The 23,850-nt window shown below is 37.1% G+C and overlaps 1 protein-coding gene across 1 annotated transcript in view; it reads left to right on the top strand.

Annotated features, from left to right (window-relative positions):
- Dpyd (dihydropyrimidine dehydrogenase) overlaps positions 1-23,850 on the top strand; it is a 745,624-nt gene that overhangs the window by 24,883 nt on the left and 696,891 nt on the right. The window contains exon 2 of the mRNA XM_075981504.1: positions 16,958-17,068. Within this exon, the coding sequence (XP_075837619.1) occupies positions 16,958-17,068 (111 nt within the window). The remainder of the gene's footprint in view (positions 1-16,957; positions 17,069-23,850) is intronic.

The raw sequence follows: 23,850 nt of genomic DNA, 5'->3' as shown, positions 1-23,850 counted from the left end.
AGAAGTACACTAAAAATTATCAAATCAGACCCGTCAAATCAGTGAATTGTGTGATAAGTGAATTAGGGAAGGTACTTAGGAAAGAAAAAGACACCAGGTATAAAGCAAGAAACACTGGCAGCAAATATCACAGAAAGTCTGTGGGCTCTGTGGTCATCCCCAGAGACAGAGATAGAAAGCATGTTTTTTCAATGGATTTTCAGTGTAAACTGGGTGGCTGAATGGATTCTATCATTTTCCTACTTATACAACAGCATTTTATGATGTTTTGTTTGTCTGTTTCTGTTTAGTCAGCAAAGGGAGCAACAAGTTCCACTATGGTCTTTTCATTCAATTGGTTTGTGTGATCTGCCTCCTCTATTCCTGCCCTCTTTTACCTTCTGTCCTCAGTAGGAGATTTTCCAGGTTGATGTCTCATGGATGGCATTTTCTTCCCACTCCCCTCTACCCACACTCATTCTCTTATCTTCCACAGATATACATTTATGTAAAAGAATAGCAGCTAGGGTCTGAATTTGGCAGAGATTGGGTGTATTATGTCTCTGTGTATCTGGGATACTGTACTTACTCTTGTCTATTGGTGCTGAGAGTCATTCTCTGTCCTGACAACCAGACATGGAAACTTACTTGTTATTAATTATGAAAGCTCAGTCAATAGCAATAGCTTAGGCTTGTTTTTACCTAGCTCTTAGAACTTAAATTAATCCATTTCTTTTTATTTGCATCTTTTACATGGCTCAGTCACCTTTACTTTGAATGCCCTTGAGGCTTGTTCTGTGTCCTTGCATCTCTACCATTCGTCTTCCCAGATCCTCTGGGCCTGGAAATTCTGCCTAGCTAATGGCTGTTCAGATTTTTTATTAAATAAATCAGAGTGACAATTTTTACACCATGTAATCAAGTATCCAAAACATTTCCCCCTTTTCTAAATATAAAAGGGTTTTAACTCTAACATAGAAAAATGATATACAAGAAGAATAGTTATCAAGTAAGAGTTGCATTTACAATGTCCAGTCCATCTGCATTTGAAAAATTTAGAGAAAATACTCCATCATTAATCCTATTTTGATGAGTTAAAAAAATTTCCCCATTAATTTCCTTCTGTTGTAACTAAGGAGAACTATAACTATCTAGTCTTCAACTCCATCAGAGACTCAAGAAGGATAAAATATTATTTGAGTAACCAGGAAATGAAGAGAAAGTATCTCCTAAACTACAGACACAGCTGGAGGTCTGGACAGTCACTTCAAGGTTCCTCTGCAATATTGGGCATCCATCTTCAGACTACAGGCCTAAAATATCTGATAGACTTTTTGTGATGAGGGAACTTTAAAGGACTGATCTACTTTTTTTTTTTGTCAAAGTTCAGCAGATCCTTTCTTTTTGTGTACTGACTCTTCAATTTGGACAGTATACTGTCAGCAATTGAGGCATATATATATATATATATATATATATATTAAGAAAAATAACTTTAAATTTGTATCGATATACAAAAATCTACACCAATGTAAAATATTTGAGACTAGTGGTTGTTCACTAGCTGACTAAACAATCCACCCTTTTAACTCATCACTTCTATAATATACCCTCTGTTTCTCTTCAGAAAGAGATCCCTGAATCTGATCTCTTTGTTCAGTTTTTTTTCTGATCATGACCAATAACAATTTATAACCAATCCCCTAACAATGGCAAACATCAATAACTCTCCAAATGACCAAAATAACCACCCACCCCACCTCTTAGGATTATGGCTGGGAGTTGTATTCTCTAGATTCCTTCTTGTTGTCTGGGGATACTGGCACCTTTATAATGTTGTGAGATATTTGATTATACTCTGTAAAAATAAGTCACTCTTATTGGTTTAATAAAAATATGACTGGCCAGTATCTAGGCAGGATTTCCAGGCAAAGAGGACATTGGGACGAAAGGTGGAAATGCCAGGATGAAGAGCAATCAGCAAGGACATTGCAAAGCAAAGGTAGCTGAGCCATGTAAAAGAACTATATTAAGAGAAATGGGATGATTCAAGTTATAGGAGCTAGTTAGAAACAAATCTAAGCTATAGGCCAAGCTTTCATAATAAATAATACATTTCCATGTCATGATTTGGAAGCTGGCTGATGGGACAAAGAAAAACCCACAACATTTTGGTACAAGTTTTCTTACTTTAGATGGCTGGCCAATGAGTGTTTGTGACATTTCCTGAATTAAGAGGGATAACCCAATAAATTCTGGAGTATGTTTCTATGCTAATTAAATATTGGGATCCAAAAGAATATTTGAAGGGTTAATTCCATTCTCTGAGTTTGTGTTAGGTTTATTAGTATTCAATTACAAATAATAACTAAAAATGAGGTCATTATTACTTTATATATTGCTTTAGGTATTAAGTTATTTTATGTTAAATATGTATGCCCTTGAACTGGAATTACTAGCTTATTTTTTTTGAAGAATTGTGACTTCACACTCCATGTTTTCCCCTAGTTAATCCTACCTTTTACATAGACACTACTGGGTACTCCAGTACTGCGTGATGCAGCTCCCAAGAGGTTTTCTTCCTTGATTGGTTAGAGCTTTCTGGCGATGCAGACTTTGAGGATCACTCACACTATTGTAAGTTACCTGTCTTAAAATAAACCCAGCAAGCCCATTGGTATATACACACACAGAGACAGACACACAGACACAGACCCAGAAACACATACACACAAGGCCCACAGACACACACATAGACACAGACACACACAAAAACAGACATAGACACACACACACATGCCATGCTTGCATTGAGTCTGAGGGAATCTATTCTGTTTATTTATTGAAAAAAGTGTCAGTAAAGAAGCCAAATTACCGTTCTTTAATTAGGAGGATAAAAGTGGCAGAGTAATTATGTGCACTAATTTTGTGTCATTTTAAAGTTATTTCCTACAGTAAAGTATCAATTTCTAATAGACCTAGTTTCAATGCTAGATATGATTTCCTTATAGGACAAGAACATTTTATATATCAGCAAATTTTTTTAACCCATGATTTAAATATATATATATTTGTAACATATTTTCCTGTTACAAATATGTCTCTCCCTGTGAGGCATTGGGCATTTTCTGTAGTTTCCTTGCTACTAATGATAAATTCTCTTTCTTGCACAGGATATCTTTGTAGAGGATCAACTTTTGAAGTTTGAATGGTGCAATGGGGCACAAGCTGTTTACTAGACTGACGTTGCTCGTGCAGATCCTATACTTCGTCAGTGACCATGCTTGACTTCCTTTTATTTTCAGTGCAGCTCTTCCTCTCCAGTGGTTTCCAGGTTCTCTTGCTTTGGGGGCCCTGTTTTTTATACCTTGTATACTGAAATTCGAAACTTCCACTCTAGAACATCAAAGAGTCAGTAAGTGTGGTGTTGCCTTGACTTTCCCATTGGAAAGTGTTGATTTTGAAACAGCTATGTTCTGCTGCTGATTACACCTTGGCAGGAAAGTAAGACCAAGGGACCTCCCTCCTTTTACAGGGCTGTTAATCATTACCAGGCTTGAAACCTTTGTAACTGCTGACAGGTTGTGAATGTTGTCTCCTTTGTCTTCTGAAACAGAAGGAGAGAATGACAGCAAAAGGAAAACAGGATTCTGTTTGTCTTTCTACTGGGAATGTCCTTTTACCTTCCAGCAGGAGGTTTTTCTTTCAGATTATTTTTGCTAGGATTTTTATCTTGTTAATGTGTATGTATGTATACATATTTATTTTTGAACACACACAGATAGATAGATAGATAGATAGATAGATAGATAGATAGATAGATAGATAGATAGATAGATAGATATTACAATCACGAATGCTTGCTTTTGCGTTTCCCTGGGCAGTCTGATGGTAAAAAAGCATACTCACATGATATCCTATCCTGTGTGGAAGGAGTAGCAAATAGTGCTGCTTCTTTTGAGACTCATGGGTGTAACATAGCAGAGCAAAGACTGATTTTTAAGTTGTGGAAGAAATGGGTTTTAGTTAGAACTAAGGTGTTCAATGTAATGTAAGGCAACTGCTTTTTGGTGATGCAAGCAAAGGTTTGGCATTAAAATTTTATGCCTGGAGCGAGTAACGAGTAGTCTAACATGGAGAGTTTGATCATAGTGCAATCCAGGTAGCCTCAAGAGGATCTTGTATAGGCTGAGGTAGAAATAGCAAAGGCCCATCTGCATGTGACTGACATGAACAGGCATGCATGTGATGAATAAGCAAAGGAGAATCCATGTAGACTAGTCTCTGTGTGCATGTTCACAGAGAAAAGTGTGGTATTTTTGATGAGAGAGAGAGGGAGATATGGGGGTGCTGTGAGATTTTGTAAGGAAAGACAGTACATGGATATTTTTGATTCAGATGAATTTAAGTCATGATAGACCATGCCTGCAGATAGGCTATATGACAGTGCATTACAATGGCTGACTGAATTAGGGAAGATCCAAGAGCCCTTTGTTGTGACCTAACTAAGTAGAGAATTTATAGCAGCAAAAACAGTGTATAGAAAGTGAGGCCTTGGGGTAGTGGCGTGACTCATTTGGTAAAGGGATCATGAAATAAATATAAAGACCTTAATTCAATCCTACATAACCTACAAACCACAGGTTTAATGAGAGATCCTGCCTCAAAAGCTAAGGAGAGAAGTGGTTTTGGAAAACACATGACATTACCTTCAAACCTTCACATATGCATACACACATATGCAGGCTCACGTTTATGTGTGTGTGCACACAAATGTATACCCAAGAAAAAAGAAAGATACCAAACAGAGCAAGCTTCTGGATACAAGATTGTAATGAGAATGCTGTGTATTTGTAAACATTATAAGCTAAGACTCACTCCAGATCCAGAAGAACAACACGACACCATATGATTTCACAGCTTCTATTCTGGAGAGTCTACCTCCCCACCTTCCCCTACTAGCGTCCTTCTCAGAGCCCCTTCCTTGTGATCATCCTCCAGTTAAAAAGAAAAATTACCTTTGATCACTCTAGTTCTTATTGTAATGCAAACTGCTTGCTATTTCATGTGTTTCCTTTTGGCAGTTAGTCCTATAGTCAGCACACAATTAGTCAATATATGATTTATTATTATTTTTTAAAACAAGTTACACGTTCAGTTTACTTAATTTTTAAAATCATAAGCTTTACTCAGGTCTTGCTTTGTCCTTGGTCTCTGCATCTTTCCTTCTAGCTTTATTAGTGGATTGGTGGTGTTTTATTTTTTAGCATGTTGATATACTTTTAAAAACCTCCTGAATTCAAATGATTCTGGGCCTTGTGATCCAGTCAGTATGCCGTAACATGTGTTCTTTCCTTTTATACACTTTTAATGTCCTTTGATAAATGCTTTCCCATGATATGTTATTCTTAATTCACAATGTATAAAAGCCCAGCTAATACAATATCATAGTATATTCTTAATGTTTTGTTCTGTAAATTGCTTAAAGAATAAAAGAAATAAAATAATTGTGAGCTGGTGTTAAATTCTTTGGTAATATTGCTTTTCTTTTCTTTTTGTAAATGTAAGTAATACTATAAAATGCTCACTGCTTTGGTTCTAAAGTTTCTTCTTGGTACAGAGAAAGTCTGGAGTTGTTATGTGTCGATTGCCTTGGGCGGGCCACTTAGTCTAGGGTTAGTAGCCCGCCTGGCAGTCGAGTTATTCCAGGGTCACGGAGAGGCACTACCTGGAAGATATGGGCTAGGAGACAGGAAGAAGGCCATGCAAGGTTTGTCAAAGCCTCCGTTTATTACAGATGGGGTACAGCTTTATATAGAGTAAAGAGTTGGGGGATGGGCACAGGGTTCTGGGCTCTTGCCGCGTGGTTCACGTTGGTCACATGGTCCTCGTTGGTCACGTAGGCAGCAGGTTATCTTCAGTCAGGTCACAGTAGGCCTGGAAGTTACAACTAGGAGATGACACACCTAGTTCTCTAGATAGCTTGGAATGGGGGGTGGGTTCCGCTAACAGATAGCTCTCATTAACAACCAATTTGGGTGTGGGGTAGGCTCTGTCAATAGAACTATTCCTAACACAATTAGGGGTGTGGGGTTCTCTGCAGACTCCCCAGGGTGATGGTTCCTGTAATGATTTTAGGAGGAAATTGGCTCCTGACAGTTATGGTTCCATCTGAAATATTAAGATACTATTGTCTGTGCTGAAATATAATGTGAGCTGTGTTTTAATAGCTCCACACACGATAAAGTCTTTTCTGTGTCTGTTACAGACTAATTGTATACCACTAGCTCTCATGTGTTAAAGCCTAGTTCCCAGTGTGTAGTATTAGGAGATGGAACTTTTTGAAGTGAGTTAGGGCTATTTAAGCTCATTAGGGTGGGACTTTTATAATGCCATTAATGCTTTTATGAGAAAACCCTGTGGAGGACTTACTCTCACTCTCTTCACAAAGAGATAGAAGGCAAGGTTAGTAATCTACAGCCAGCAGAAGGATCTTCACTAAAAAACAAATTGTGCACAAAATTGACTGTGGACTATTCTGTCTCTAATATTGTGAGAACAAAGTGTTTGTTGCTTAAGTCACCCAGTCTATGGTATTCAGGGGCTGTATTTTAATGAAAAAAAAATCAGTGTCTACATCAGATATCATCATCATGCTCTGATCCTACAAGAATTGTGGATCTGGTTCAGTGGCAAGTAGTTGCCTTGAATCAGTGCGAGATTTGGGGAACAGACCCTCGTACCAAGGGAAGCAAAAGGAAGACTCACAGGTTAATATCATATACACTAACATATTTGCATATATATGCTTATGTGTGTGTGCGTGTCCCTCTTATGAATTTTCAGTCTTTTAAAAAGAAAATGAACCCTTTAAAAATCAGTCTATTGAGTGGCATTTACTTTATAAGTTTAAAAACCCTGTAAATTCTGGCAAAGATGACTAGAGACTCAAGTGATAGAACCCAGATTGCTTAGTTGCACAGACATGATAGATGTGATGTTTTAAGATGTGCGAACCATTTTACTTAGGTTAACTATTTGTTCAATGGAAATGAATTGAATTTCCCAGGTGATGTGACTAGCACCCTGAAACCGTTCATGTGTTTCCAGTTGATGAGTTTTGTGATGTTTACAAATTCATCATTTTTCTCACCCGACTTGTCTTTCCCAGAATGGAAATGTAATGTAAATTCACCCTTACATGTCTCGCCCCAAGTTCATTAGTTATGTACAGTTCTCTGTATTACAGACATTATCTGTATTGTTCCATACATGTCATGGATGTTCAAGTGTATATTTAAATTTCATGACACTTCAATAGTGCCATACTAATTTGCGAAGAGCATATTGGCATTTGTAGGCAATCTGCCTTTGCAGTTGTAGGTCAGGGAGCTATGATAAATTCAGGAACCCATGCTCAATTTGATTTCATTTGAGGTACATCACTTCTTGTCATTCTGTCTTGTTTATAGCTTCCCTTTTGCTTGTTGCCTTTGTCTTTTTGCATGTTCCTATACTTTTAAAACAAATCCACATGTAAATATTTACAATTGACATTTAGAAGTACAAATGCCCATTAGCTGCGTAATAATTAAAACCTACTAATACAACTAAAATTCAATGTGGAATAGGAATTTACTGCTCACCAGGTAATTTTCATATGTGGTCGTTATAATCAAGGCACACTATTACTAATCACTGTTTAACAGTGAAAGAATGAGACACTGTTGCTTTAAGTAGCCAGCAAAAATAGAAGACTTAAAATCTAAGACCAAATGTAACATAGAGCACTAGACACATTGTTTAGCAAGTTCTTAACAGGAATATTTAGAATATTTACATAATCTTTCTTCATCTGTTGTTTATTAATAACATTGAGCTAGACACTGTGAATAGAAGGAATATTGGAGTTAGTAGGAAAGGTCAAGAAAAAAGGACAACTTTGCTTTATTAACATCACCTGGAAAAGTGGTCCAGCTTAAGGTGATGCTTACGAGTTCATTTAGAAGATGACTATGAACACATGAGAGTCCTTTGGCCAGGACTAATTGCCAGCATCTTCCAAAGCCTTCAGACTCCAAACTTGCTTGTATCTGTTTTCGTAGACCTGAGGGACCAAATGAAGCTTGTTCTGCCCTCTGTTCCCCATAAAGCAGAAAACTGGCCACACCATCTCTGGGCTTATCTAAAGTCTCCATTTACAAACTACTTTGAAAATGCCAGAGAGATTCTTTTTAAACTCTCCCTCTCCTATGAGTAATGCCAGACATAAGAAATGGTGAGGTAATTGGCTGGCGCTGAAGCTCAGCAAGTAAGTACCAAAGAGATGGTTTCTATTCGCTAGAATTTGCTAGGACATTAATACATTAACCAATGGCCTACCTGCTTGCCTGTGAGTTGAGAGAATTTGCTTAGGTGAACATAGTGTACTGTTTCCTCAGGGGCAAGTGGAAGAAAATACATGTTGAAATCAAGATGAAGTAGGCATGACAAGCTAGGCAGAAGTAAAAGCAGCATGCTTTTAACCATTTGATTTCTGTTAGTCTCATACACGGAAATGACCTACAGGAATCTCAGAGTATGCCATCAATTATAAGATTGAACCATAATTTGAATAAGATCAGTTTTAATTCATCAACTTGAATATGTATACTCCAAATGTGAGTACATATGTATCATTTTTATAGTTCAGAATGACACCAAGGATAAGTAGTGTTGAGGTAGAAAATATTTGTTTGTAATCCAATATTACAAAAGATGAAAATCTTGATGGCACAATATTTAATGAATAAATACGGTCATGTAAACATTGGCACTTTTTTGAGAAAGGACGCTTGGCCAAATGAGTTCATGAAACTGGAATCTGAGCTCCCAAATGATACTCAAGGTCCAACATTTTACAACCAGGGATTAGTGTTTTTATCCAGGAAGAGAAAGTGTATGATTGCAGTCAAACGCTCACTCTTCACACTCTCTAGATTGAGGCACAAAACTCAGGTACAACTTTCAGTATGTGTGCTGCAGGACTCCTGAAACCCTACTTTTAATGTTCCCAGAAACCGGGTGACAGTACATAACTCAGATTTTATGCAGAATCTGCTTGAATCATATTAAATCCTTTCTGAAACCAAACAAAACTCATGCCGTCAAATTTTTTCAAATTGGTATTTTTCTTCTGCCCCCATGCACACCGTTGCAGTACCATAATGCTTCCGACATTCTCATAATGCTTCTGAAAATGACTGAAAAACTTAAAGCCAGATTCTTTGAAAAGAGAAAACTCCCCTTCTATTACCAGTAACTTGATATCTGAAAGGGTTAATAGGCTTCTTAAAGTGCTCAATTCATCCAGAGAGGGGACCCTGTGACCTGGTAGGGCTCTGACTTTGGTCATTTCTTAGGAAGAATGTAATTTAGAACTCTCCCTTATTATTCTGCCAGCTGCTTTCTTATTGATGATATTGACTTTGGGTTTTAAAAAGTCTTGTTTGGGAAAATTGTTTTGAGCAGCTCTCAACCACTCATATCCTGTATTCTTATTTTATATCACTTTTCATCTGGGAAATTATTAAGTCAAATCCTTGGTAACCATTCTCCACAATCCAATTTCTTTTTACCCAAGATCCATTGAATTCAACTCAATGCCTTCTCATAAAAGGTTAACCCAATTTTTCATGCTAGGTTATGCTTTATGTTTGTGTTATGTGAAAGAAAAGTAACCATGATAAGCAGCCAATAAATTACATTCAGAATGTTTATTTCCAAAAGTTACATTTCTATGCCGGTGTAGATAAACGCAATCATTTATCACAATATGGATTGAGGATGTAAAAGGTAAAATATATACAGCCACATTTCTTGCATGATTCCTATTTTGTTTGATATAAATGTTGGCCAGAATACCTTTAAACTCATTCTTTCTTTTATTGACTTATATTATTGCATAGTACTCTTGTGATTCAAATCTGAAAAGGTAAGCCAAAGCACTGTATTTATAAAAAATTATCTTTAGTTTTTTCCTATAAAATGAGATTCTTTTAAATGTGCATTTTCTTAAGTGCACATTTGCCTTGGAAATTTTTCATTCCAAGGAGTAAACATTTAGTTTGAGTGTGAATGTCCTATTTGCAATACACAGAAAACTAGCATGATAGAAGAAAGATATTCATGTTTGTCATTTGTGAGAATGACTAATATAATTCTGTCACATTTATGCAAGTAAAGCAAGTCCCAAAGTTGTTAATTAAAATGAATACAGTGTATAGTTAAACTTGTCGAATGCAGCATTTATTGATTTTTGATAACATTATCAAGATACAGTTGCCATATCCTGCCACTCCCCATATAAGAGAAAACATTTAGCATTTTAAATATATTAATATTATTAATATATTTTATTATTATTAATTCATAATTATGCTTCCAATACACACCCAGGCTTCATCACTCCACAAACAAACCACATGCTTTAGTGGTTACTTTCCACTTCCTCCACCCATCAGCCCTAGGCAACCCCTGATCTTCAGATTTGTCTATCCTGGACATTACATGAGAATGCAAGCATGCACTATATGGAACTTTCTGTTTTTTAAATTATTGTATTTATAGTGACTGTTCTCCCACATTATTCTTGTTGTCACTACCTAACTCCATTCCATTATGTTTGGAAAACATAATTTATTTTTTAATTTTTATCTAGGATGTGTGTGCGTGCGCACATGCATGTGTGTGAGTGAGTATATAAATGATGTGTAAACCTGTGTGTTTTTATGTATGTGTTCATGTTCGTGAGTGCAGGCCTATTCATACACGGTCCATGTGAAGGTCAGAGGACATCCTCAGCTGTCAGTCCTTGCCTTCTGCCTCTTCTGTGACAGGGTTTCCCTTTGTTCACACAACTAGCTGTGTACACTAGGCTAGTTGACCTTCAGCTGCTGGCAACTCTCCTTTCTCTGTATCCCATCTTGCTGTGGGAACACTGGAATTACAGACACATGCTATTATGTATGACTTTCTGCGAATTTCTGGGGATCCGAATTCGGGTCCTTATGCTTGCAAGCCAAGGGCTTTATCTACTGAGCTTTCTCCACAGACAGAAGCTTGTTTTAACTCTAGCATAATTCCTTTTTGGGAAGCTTCATGCACATACCCATGAAGAATGTGTGCTCTGCTCTCTTGGGTTGCTCATTTTCTACAGAGGATTGTGTCCAAATCCTCTGTTTCCTTCCTTTTCTGTCTAGTTTTCTAGCTATTATTTAATATGGAGCATTATTATTGACTACTGCTATTGTCTTGATATATTTTCCCTTATACTTTGTCAGTTTTGTTAAGCATATCTTGCCTTGTTTTTTTGGTGCATATATGTTTTGAATTATTCAAATTCCCAAATAGGTAAGACTTTTCTGTTATTAAATGTCCCTTTTACATCTAGCAATGCTTTATTGTTTCAAGTCTGTTCAGAAATTAGAATGGCCACTCCCATATATATATTTTTATACGGTCATAATTTCCATGGCAGTTTAAAAAATCTGTCAGTCTTTCATGTTATTTGTATCATTGAATCTGTAATGTGTTGATGTGTTGCCTAATGACAGCGCAGCATGGTTGGGTCTTGCTTTTTTTATCCATTCTGACAGTATGTATCTCACAGTGGCTTCTAGAACCCCATTAGTGTTTATACTTTATAGGCTGCTGTGCTTTCTTGTTTTGCTGTTATTGTGTTATTATTATTTTGCCACTTGTTTTGGTGGTATGAGGGGTCTAACCCAGTGCTTCTTTCCTCTCCCTGACATCTGGAGAGATGGCATCATGGCAGAAGTATGTGAAAAGGAGAAAACTCGTAGTGCGGCAGGGACCCAGAACTTTCAGGGAACTGCCCCAAGCAGACACTACTTCTTAAATGTCCACCCACCCCTTTATTGTTACCACACTGGCGACTAAGGTTCTAGCATATAAATCTTTGGAGACATCCTCAATCGTTTCCTAACCAGAGCTTATGACATAAATGTATTTATTCTAAATACAGCAGTTTGCCATACTAATCTTGTGCTTTCAGGACAGAGGGCATGTGCTTTGTTTAGTGACTGGGTAGATGATTTGGAGAAGTCTATCTCTCCTAAAGTCTGTATCTCTGACATCTCTATATGGTACAGGTTTTGTGTGTGTGTGTGTGTGTGTGTGTGTGTGTGTGTGTGTGTGTTAAAAGCACATTTGAGTTTATTTGTTTGTTTGCTTTTTAGAAAACTTGCTCTTTGAAATCATAGATGCTAATAATACGTCTTGATTACTGTCATAGGCACCCTCTTTTATCCCCCTGCCACTCCTGTTGATGCTCCCCCACCCACTCCACACACGTTCCTTTCCTATACTTATGTCTTTTGTTTTGCTTTGTTTTGTGATGCACTCGGTTTACCCAGAGTCTTCTGTACCCTGGGGTTTGTACAGTGGTTTCTATAGAGTTCTCGTATGCCTCCTTTTCAGTTCCCTCTGAATCTTTGTCGGTTCATGTTGCTAGCACACTTAGTTTGTATAGCACACCTATTTTGTATAGTTCCTGGAAGTATCAATAGCCCCGTCGTATGCTTCAGTTGAATTTGGACTCATTGGTGAGGGTTGCTTTTGAGGTGAGTTTTTTTAAAGGGCTTTTGTTAAGAGCTTGTTTGACCTGCTTCTCCTGTTCTCCCTGGTGAATTCTCTGCCATGTTAACTATATTTATTATTTTTTTTCTGGAAGATGTCATACTTCCTAATTGCTTGCCGTCAAAGTCTCAATTGCTCAGAAGACTTTTAGGCTTGAACTTCCCCATATAGGTGTTCAAGTGAATTCAGTTCATGTGGAGAACTGCCTGTTCATGCCACTGTCTTTTCCTTTCGGGCATCTCTCTTCCACAGCTCTATTCCTCCATTACATGGAGTAATGATAGTGCCTACTCCTCCAAAGGGACACCTAACTTTACAACCAGGGTGCTGGGTCTGAGCAGCCATCTCTGGTTTTCTCAGTGAGTTGCTCTTCCTGTGCAGTCTTTATCACCCTGTCCTAGTAAAGGTCTCCAGTGTTACCATCAGTTTTTGCTAGCATGGTTCCCTCAAGGTGGAGCCTATAGTCAATCAGTGAGAGCTGACGTGGGTTCAAGGAACTCTGGGCCACTAGGCTCTATTTTCTTGAGTTTGTTGTCTAAGTGATTGGAGGTGGGGTTCTGAGAAATGCTGACAGAACCTTCTTCCCTGAGAGGCACTAGGGATACCAGAGTCTTCAAGTGGATGCTGGCACAAAAAAAGTTTTACTGTGTTGGTTATACACTCTTGGGGTGGATTAGTGTGACATGGAGCTGAGAGGGGGAAGACAGTGGTGGCTGGTATTTCAGACTTTCATTAGACCCTCAGTTTTCTTTCTGAATTGCAAAATGTCTTCAATTGATGTGTGTTTTTGCTGGTGTTGTTTTTGTTTGTTTGTTTGACTTTAAGACAGTTTCCACAGAAGTTAAGGGTTGTTGTCAGCAGCTGTATTGCTGGAGTTGATTTACATGGGTCCTGAGGGTACTACTTTGAATGCGATCTCTCTGGTGTTTATCTTTCACAATAAAGTCAAGGCCTCACATTGATTCTCTCTCTTTTTTTAAACTTTTGGAAAATGATTTAATTCTTTTTTTAAATTACGTTGTGTGTGTGTGTGTGTGTGTGTGTGTGTGTGTGTATACCTCTCTGCCAGGATGCATGCACAGAACCAGAGTTATAGCATGAGTTGTATTCTTACTTCTACCATTGAGACCTGGGATTTGAACAAAAGTTGTCAGAGTGCCTGTCCAACATTAGTTTTTCATTGGCTTATTCAAGTGTCAGTTAAAATTTATTATACATGTGGTTATAGCCAGTTTATACATTAGACATAGAAAAACTTTATTTGTGAATAAATTTGAATTTAAACCCACCAAGGGGACCAAATTGTATCTTAGTCTCCTTTGGCTGTAAATATGGTACTTATTCAGGCTCAATTTATTTGTTTATCCATAATATGGCCATAATGATAGATGCTTTTTAATTTAAATTTTGAAGTGCATGTAATACATTCTAAAAGTCCAAAACTTTAAAGTAGGTGACATTCCTACCATTTTAAATCAAGTATAGTGTGCAATATATCCTTTTCTGGTTTCATCCTTATATTCTAAGTACAAAATTCATCTTAGGCAATGCTTTTTCTTTGTACCATTTAAAGTCTTTTGTATGATCATGTGGAAAATATTCTTACAAATCACCCAAATTTTCACTCAGAGAATGATTAATTTATGTGAACAGACAGAACTGAATAGTGTAAGATGGGAAGGGCATTGCTAGCACATATTTAGTAGTATAAGAATTTGTCTATTCATTTGTCTCAGTGTTGTGGAGAGGTTTATGGACTCCCAATAATGATTCATTTTAATATGTGGAAAAGATGAGATTGGCAGGTTAATTTTGAAGGAATTAAAAATCTAGGCTGGAGGAAGTTCCTGGAGTTATCAGGTGCGACAGGAATTCTATTCTAAAGACCCTGTCAGAACCGTATCCAGCTGTTATGGTGCTCTGCCAGTCTAGATAAAAAGGATAAGTAGTTCACTGAGAGTTCTATGGCCAGCACACACACACACACACACACACACAGACACACACACACGAGAGAGAGAGAGAGAGAGAGAGAGAGAGAGAGAGAGAGAGAGAGAGAGAGAGAGAGAAATGAGCAGTTTTGAATCACTCATTTTGCAGGCAAGCATGTTTTGCCTCCTTGGTGTTGCACATCACACAACAGAGGAGTTGAGGACACTGTGAGAGCCTGACCCACAGAATCAACAAAAGCCGGGATCATAGGGGCTCACAGAGACTGAAGTGGCAATTACGGAACCTGCGTGGATCTGCACCAGGTTCTTTGTGCGTATATTATGGTTGTTAGATTGGTGTTCTTGTGGATCTCATAACAGTGTGAGTGGGCTATGTCTCTGACTCTTTCTTGTGCCTGCTCTTGGAACCCTTTGCTTCCTCCTGGGTTTTTTCATCCAGCCTTGTTAAGAAAGTTTTTTCCTAGTCTTACTGTGACTTGTTACAGAGAGAAGAATAAATTAAAAATGTTATAAAATCTCCAATTCTCTAATTCCCTGTGTTCTCAGTCTATGAGAGAAAAAATCTTTCATGATCAGTGTTGACTGCTCAGGAGATATTTGAGAGCTCGGAAGCAAAAATGCAGATCTGGTCAGGGAGGTCTTTATAGAGAAGAGCTTTGAGGCACATGTTCTTTTATGTCTCTTGCAGTAAAGGTCGCTACTATGATTTCTACTTCAAAACATTTATCTACTTATATCCAAATTAAAATTTCTAATTTCAACCATTTTGATTTTACATTTCTTACTAATGAAAAAAATCACAACCCGTTTCATTAAATACTTTAAGCCTCCGTGTCTTGTCTATCCTTTTCTTGAGTGATTTTTATGTATGTGTGTGCTGTCCATGTGTATGTGCATAGCATGTGTGTGTTCACATGTCTGCTATGCACATTGTGTGCAGATGTGTGCAGATGTGTGTGTAGCTTCTCAGAGCTGATGCTAGGTGTTTTTTTTTTTAAACAACCCTCTTCACTGTATTGAAGCAATATGTCTTGTCTAATTTGGATCTCACCAAGTCTAGGCATTCTTGCCAGCCAGCTTGCTTTGGAGATCTCAGTCTCTGCTGCTGGAGGGCTGCAAATAATGGTACCTCCCCCATGCCTGGCTATATACATGGGTCCTGACAAACTGAAATGTGGGTTCTTGTGCTTGCACAGCAAGGACTTCATTCATTGGTTGTATCCACAGCCATTTTTTCTAATACTTTTCTCCTTTATTTTTCTCCTGCTATTATATATTGCTTTTCACCATGTCAAAATTGTTCAAAGATATTAGCAAAAATGTTGACTAGGTTCAACTGAAACATTTGTCATTCGAGATTTTCCTCTCTGGTGAAAATAAATTTTTTTGCTTGTTGTTGGTCACGTTGGTTTATGACTATTATTATGGTTTCTTTTACTTTTGATATCATAAATATAATTACATCATTTTCCATATACCTTTTCCTTCCAAAGCCCTTCCATATATCCTTAATATTTTTCAAATTCATGTTTTTACATTATTTTTAAATGCATATGTTCATATGCATATACATATAGTCATAAATATAACCTACCCAAACTGTATAATGTTACTTGTATGTGTGTTTTCAGTGCCGACCATTTAGTACTGGATAATTAATTCATGTGTTCTCCCCTGGAGAAGACTAATTTTCCCACCATCAGCTTTCCTTAATTTCCTGCATTTCTTTGTGTAAGGTTGGAACCTCATGGTTTTTCTTCTGTTCATTTTGACAGAATTGTTTTTGTTAAGCCCATGGTTAGGCAGTCATATTGGTGAGGCTATAAGTTCTGTCATTATTAGTAGACACAATTTCAGGGCACACACCCTGATTTTTCTGACCTTTTTAAATTTTCCCACTCTATCTTCTACGATGTTTCTTTAGCCTTAAATGTATGAGTTTTTTTTAAAGGTGTTTCCCTTGGGCAAGAATTTTTTTTGAGAATTATTAGAAAGGAGATTAGAATTTACCATGTTCACATTTTATCCAGATAAGCTCGATTTATAGTAATGGTGTTTTATTTCTTTATTTGCTTGCTTTTGTTCTTAACAGCATTGGTTCTTCTTAGCTTTTCCATATATATTCTTGTTTTTGATATTCCTATATAGGTCCTGGTCTAAGTCTAATATTCTTTTTCTTCATTTTTCGAACATCTTTGTGTGACCTTTGAATCATTTTCTAATTTGTTTAGATTACATCTATTTCTTTTTTCTGTATCTCATGTGTCACGGGAGTTTTCACTTGTGACTAAGTTTCTCGGTGAAATAGGGTAATGCAAATGCAATTTTGATTCATTTTAATGCCAACATGGTTACTTATGTTCGCGTATTGTTTTTCTTGTATTCAGAGTATCCTGGCTTTAAATCCTCGAATACAACCTCATGCAACGCTGCGTTCCACTGTGGCCAAGAAACTAGACAAGAAACATTGGAAAAGAAATTCTGATAAGAATTGCTTTGTAAGTATCATTGATACCTGATTTAGTGCTGAAAATGACCCCACACATTGGACAATGTCTTTTGAATCCTTCAAAATGTAATTAAATATGTACAAAGTACTCCTGTGCTTTTGAAATACTTTAAATATTTTATATTTGAAAACAGTATCAAGCTAATATTTATTTTTTTAAATTTGATTAACTTTAGCTTAAAATCGTTTTGCGCAATGGTGACATGGTGAAAGACATTCTGCGTCAGAAGGTTCAGTATCACTGTGGAAGGTGCAATATGTTCTTGGCGGACATATGACTAGCAAGTGTCCAGTGTAAACAGCCGACATTTCCAGGTTCTTATCTGCTTGTTGAGACCAGGAATCACTGTGTAACTCAGACTGGCCTCATATCACGTGATTCCTTCTATTCTCACCTCCTGAGTCCTAAGGTTGCAGCTTAAGTCACAACAAACAGCTTAGAATCTTTCTTATCTGTGCCGATGTCACGATCACAGACTGTGAGGTCATGAGTGGATGTTAGATGTAACCTCAACGGCAATCTTGAAGATGTTGTTTTATGGACTATAAATGTTTTAAATGGGAAAGGAATTCCTTTTTCCTGGAATTCCCCCCAAAAATGATTTTTCCAAGATAATTAATGAGACTGTAGCCAGAGCTTGTTCGGTGTTTGTTCCTTGTATGTTTTATACATGCTGTTGCTTAAGATACATAACATTATTTTCACCCTCCTTAGTTCTCCTTCCATTGAGACTTGAGGACAGTCATCCATGGATATGCTTAGCAATTGTTATGTTTTTCTTTCATGGCCGTTCTGAAAAGGGTTTTGAAAACAACAAAAATACAGGCAGACTATAACATGAACAGATCTCCCAGTCAGCTGCAGCCTTGAATTTGGGATTCTGTTTTCCTTGGTCTACTCTTAGGAGCTCTGTTATTTACTAGGACATTTCCAGTACGGGTCTTTGAAAGGACACCAGGGTAGCTCACACTAGATCGTGTGATGACATATTGTGATCTTGTATAATGATGGCAACAATTGAAGAGCAATGAAAGCAGAATGGTATAGTTTGCAAACCTACCTGTTAAAGACTATCAAGGATAACTTTCTCAATTCAAATATGTGAGAGCTATGATCCAAAGACATCAGATGACTTCCCTAGGACTTTTCATTCCTAAACAATCTAGCATGCTTTGGTCCAGGTTCTATTTAGAAATAGAAGTTTTTCTCTATTACACTTGTTATTATCACTACTGTCTTAGGAAAATGATCATTTTATTCCTGATGTGGTCTCATACATACAGTTTCTTATTTCATATCTCCTAAAATATGCAATTGACAAAGGTAGTATTGAGATGTTTTCTTGACCCAGTATTTATTGTTTTAATTTGTAGAAAAGCAATCTCACAATATACTTGAGAATATTCATTAATATTTGTGTGATGTGATGGGGCTATAATTTCAAAACATCATTGTAAGGTAGCTTGAGTCATTAAGATGAATGGAGATTGTGATGAATGTGTTCACAGAGTTGAATCCTGCTGAGACCCTTCTACTTGTCTTATCAATGGTGTCTACTTCCTGTTTTCAATGATTTCTGTTTTCTTGTAGTCTGACTGTTCTACTAGCTTTTTTTTAATCTGTTTACTTCTTTAAATTCTGTCTTTAAGTAACTACATTTTTGATGTACTAAGGGTTAGTATTTCAACATACGTATTTTACAGAGACACAATTCAACTTATAACAATAACTTTAAATTATCAAACATACTCAGTAATTCATCTTACAGTAATATGTCCTATGGAAAGAATTAAGAATTAGGTAAACATTAATTATGTAGAAAGAGGATTATTCTAGGCATTATTTATTCAGTAGAGAAAAAAATGTAGAAGAAAATCCCCTGAATTCTAAATACTGAGTCTTGGTTAACTAAATTAAAGTAAATATATTCAGTGTTAAATTGTATGACCATTAAAATTATTTTTAAATACTTAATACACTGGGTTAAACAGTCACAATCTACATTACACGCAGAGCACATTAAATATCTCTTTATCTAATTGTAATTCTGTATACTTATATACAACCATAACTTTGTGCATATCCATAAAGAATAAAAATGTCCATACAGTTATTAATGGTGGCTATCTTTGTGTTCTTGACTTTTTGTGTATTTTGTATTTTATATAGTGAGTAAATATAAATGGGACAATAAGGTAAAAGCTTCCAATCTATGTAAAAATAATAATAATCCGTTGTACAAGATCTGCTGAAGATGTAGATCACTGTTCAAACTCCAGTGATTCTGATACAATGAGAGAGAGCCGCAGTGAAGTTCATTCCTGTAAGGGGATCAGGACCTATGGTTCAAGTTGATTCTCAGTTCGCCATCTGAATAAGCTTTTCTTCTTCTGCATTAGCATCCTCTCTGTGCTGATGTAAAGAATTGCATGAAGTGGTTATCAAGGTATATGATTTGATTGTTACTTTCTATTCTCTCTGTACCTTTGGTAACACCAACAGAACTCTGTTTTCTCTAGTCCTGGGAAGTCAGTAAGACAGATAGCACTCAGAGAGGCAATACCTACTCTAGCCAAACACAAGAAGATACAGGAAAATGCTCACTAATGGGGCAAGTGGATAACCTGGACTCCCGCCTTGTCATGAGACTGTGAGATGCCCCAGTGTTTCTACTGGGGTGGTGTCAGAGGCCAAGGAAAGATCCTAGAATTTGATGTGCAGACTAGACTGACCTTGAACTCCCCAAGACCCACCTACTTCAACCTTCAATGTACTCTTCTTAATCTGTGTACTCACACTTAGCATAGATGTGTTCTTAAAGTTGGCTCCACCCCTTGCCTCCAGGAGGACATTGAAGAGCCTTCTAGTTCTGGCTGAGATTATGCAATATCATGGATGCATCTTGGCTCTGCCTTTTCCTCCTTCATTCTTCCTCTCCCTGTGGTTTTCCTGTAGAAAACTCAATTAATAAGGACATATGTCCAATCCCAAATCCAGTTTTGCTTCTAGGAAAATTATGTATCAGTGCTGAAATTTCTATTTTAGGACCTCAGACACAGTATTTTGCTGCAGCTCTTCAATTTCTGTTTACTGGAAGACTGGTTCTTTCATAATCTCTCCCTCCCTTCCTCTTTTAATCTCTCCCTTTCTCCACCCTCTTTCTCCTCTTTTTTGTGGTGTGTGTATTTCTCTCCCCATTATTCTACCCTCTCTCCCTTTCTCTCCTGTTTTTCAAAACTGTGTTATTAATTGAATCATCCCCTCTCTGTTTTAGTAGCATCTTTAGTCAGATAATTCCTATATTTTGATCTCAAGCCAATGTTTCTATCTCTGTCATGATAAGCAAAGACTCACTGAATTCTCTTCTCACAGACCTGACAGGTATCTCAAATGGAAAATGCTGATGGTCAAATTATAAAATTACCATCTTGCCCCTGAAATTCTGTTCCCCAGAATTTCTGCCTTTATCTTCTCTGCTAGAATAAAATACTAAGAATATATAATATCCTTATCACCACTCCTTTAGGTCTCTCTGGTGGCCCTGAGACTAGCTTCAATACTATCCCCTTCCCAAGTGGAGTCTATTTTTAAGAATTAGCTCAGCTGCGGTCTCCTTTAAAAGTTCTTTGCTGACAATCTGCCAGGGCTTTTCCTGTTCTCTTGTAACTTGCAGAATTTCCTTTGCTGATCAATCTCAGTGAAGCTGCCTCTGGGAACTCTATGTCAAATTCTGCCCGCTCTTTACCTGTTTTTGGGGGGATTTCCTTGTTTGGCTCTTCTCCCCAGGATTTGCTAGTGGTACACTCCTTTTGCTCCTAGTTTCTTCATTGTCTTCCTTTTGCCTGTGAGTCTGTAAAGCCCAGTAGAGCAACTAATTTTATACTTCACTTGTCTTGCTTTTCTTCTTGAATGGCACTTGGAACATAGTAGGGACTTAACATATAACTATTGAATGAATGTTTGAATGAACAAATGAACAAAACTGTTATTTTCCTAATTCTTAATTAGACTGGACATTAGAATTGCTTATTTTCTCATGTTGCAGCAATTGGCAGTTCTTTGTGGATGTCTTGTTGCTGCGTTTGATTTCTGAGGAATGTGGATCCCTCAGATTATTCACTTTAGTTTATTCATGATGATATCTAGGCTGAAAAATAAATAAATATTTACTTAGACTCATTCAAATTACTAATATTCTTACCGGTATTTCACCTCACATTCTTAGAAAAGCCAAATTGGGGCTAGAGAGATGGTTCAGATGTTAAGAGCACTGGCTGCTTTTCTAGAGGTCCTGAGTTCAATTCCCAGCATCCATATGGTGGGTCACAACCATGTATAATGAGATCGGATGTCCTCTTCTTGCCTGCAGGGAAAAACTCAGATAGAAAAGCATATACATAATAAATAAATAACTCTTTAAAAAGAAGAAAATACAAACGTGTTTATGGAAACTGACATACTCGAGAAGTTCAGGAAGGTGTGGATTGTGTTGCTTCTGACATTATCCCAGAAGACAGACAGAATGAAGACTTGAGCATTGGTTTGACTAGGGTCAGCCTTCTGTCAGAAAGTCATTGACCAATCACAGGGCATATCCAGGTCATGCTTGGGTTTCTTTGAAATCCCAGATAATGTTTTAGGGAGTTAGTGTGTAGTCCTCATTCCCTACCTAACTTCCCTCCATCTTTCTACTCACTTAACTGATGCCTGGAACAGTTATGCTTTCAGACGCCATATTGAATGCTACTGAGAGATGAAAAAAATCTACAAAAATATTGTATCTTTTAAAGACAGACTCTAATTTTGTTTTAACAAGCAGATGATTGGCGTCTAGGAGTACAGGAGTCATTTTGTCCCAATGATGACCATTTTGAAATTTTTTCCCAAGAATTTCACTATTTGGCAGCTTGCTAGCTTTCTATTACTAATTGGAAATTCTGAATTACGTAGGGAATTTAGGCTGGCAAATACGTTTGGACTGGGAAATGAAGCACAAGGCAGTTATTCCCAATATCTTTTAAGCAGGTGTTCCATAACCACTGTTTATTTTTGACATTTTGAAAACGTCGAACTGTCCTAATTACATAAATATTTTGCAGTCATTTTCCATGAGCAATTTTTGAAGACCAGAAAATATTGTGAATTATAAATTTTAATCTCAGGTGGAAAAAAAATGAAGCATGGTTAAGCGCCGTGGGTCATTTGTTTTCAGACTCTCAGTGAATTTATTCAAATTTGTGACACATAGTAGGTACTCACATCTAAAAAAATATGGTGAAAATTTAATGCCCATTTAAAGTTTATTATTTCAGGTCCTGTGTCTAAATTCTTGCTTTTTAACCTTCAGAATCACTTTGTGGTAGTCATTATATTTTATCTCCACTCCTAGGTGGAGAACCATGTACAAGGAGGCCCAAGAAGCCTGACTAACAGAGAACTAAACATTGAACCCATGTAATATGGCAAGAGAGCTCTTTAAGCAGAGTACTTTACATTGAGCGATAAAAATCAGCCATTGACCTTTCTTTAAAGACAATGAAACTGAATAAGGAATTTTTGCTTTTGGACATAGATATTTTTCCTTGTGTGTGTGGTTTCTTTTCCTATTTATCACCCATTAGAATTGGCTAGGGATTCTGTCATTCATCAGTTGGAATAAATATGAGTACAGCATAGACCTTACCAAGGATCTGTCATATTCTGATGAAAAACACAGACATTAATAAAAAGTTACAATACTATTTCAAAGAAAGAACAATATGTTGATTTTAATTGTCAAGTAAATTTGTCTTCAGCTGGATGATTGTGGGATTTAGTGTAGGAGATGGGTTTCATGGGAAATATTGAAGGCGCCGATCTCTGGGACTATTCAGAAAGTTGGATGATAAATAATGAAGATGAGGGTAAGGGAGTTGGTAGTGGAGTGTAGGTGTGGGGATATTTAGAAATTAGAAAGCATGACATGATGGTTGGGGGAAGAGTTTGGTTGGTAAAATGCTTGCTCTGCCAACACAAGAATCTGACTTCCAGTCCCAGAGCTCACTAATACAAGACAGGCATGGTGGAACATGCTTGTAATCCCAAAGCTGTGGAGGAAGAGACAGGCAATCTCTTTTTCAATGGCTCTAGCCAGGCTGATTGGCAAGTTCTGATCGAGGAGGAATTCTGTCTCAAAGAGAAGGAATATGGAGAGCCCTTAAAAGTTGATACCTGACGTTTTCTTCTGACCTTCACATGCCTGCTTATTGCTTATTCATTTGTATACACTCAAACCCAAACATACAATATATATACATATATATATATATATATATATATATATATATGCACAAAAAGTATGGCTTTGAAATTGAATTTGTTTGTCCATTGTTTATAAGCTATATTGATGGGAAATAATGAGTCCAGCATGTAATCTTTTGAACTTAAGATATGAAAATAAAGGATTTTGAAACATCAGTAGGCATAGATAATTAGAAGCCTGTGGGTAGAATTTTCTCAGACCAGTGTGTGGCATCGGGAGAAGGAAAAATGGTATATCCTAAGATTGGGGCAGGCGAGGCACTAGCTACAGATAGTCAATATATAGGGCTAGCCAAAGGCTAATCAATAATAGATTATCATAGAAATGAATAAAAATTATAGGTAGGGTACTGCCTGTTTCCCCTAGCATTAGATCATATAGGGCTTTGTGTGGCACTGAACCTCTTGCTCCCAAAGAAGGACAGGTAGTGTTGAGAAATTGGCTTAAAAAACAATCATGGGAGGTGAAA

Source organism: Microtus pennsylvanicus, chromosome 7 (genome assembly GCF_037038515.1).
Source record: "Microtus pennsylvanicus isolate mMicPen1 chromosome 7, mMicPen1.hap1, whole genome shotgun sequence".
NCBI lineage: Eukaryota > Metazoa > Chordata > Mammalia > Rodentia > Cricetidae > Microtus > Microtus pennsylvanicus.
This window is presented reverse-complemented; position numbering and strand designations above follow the sequence as displayed.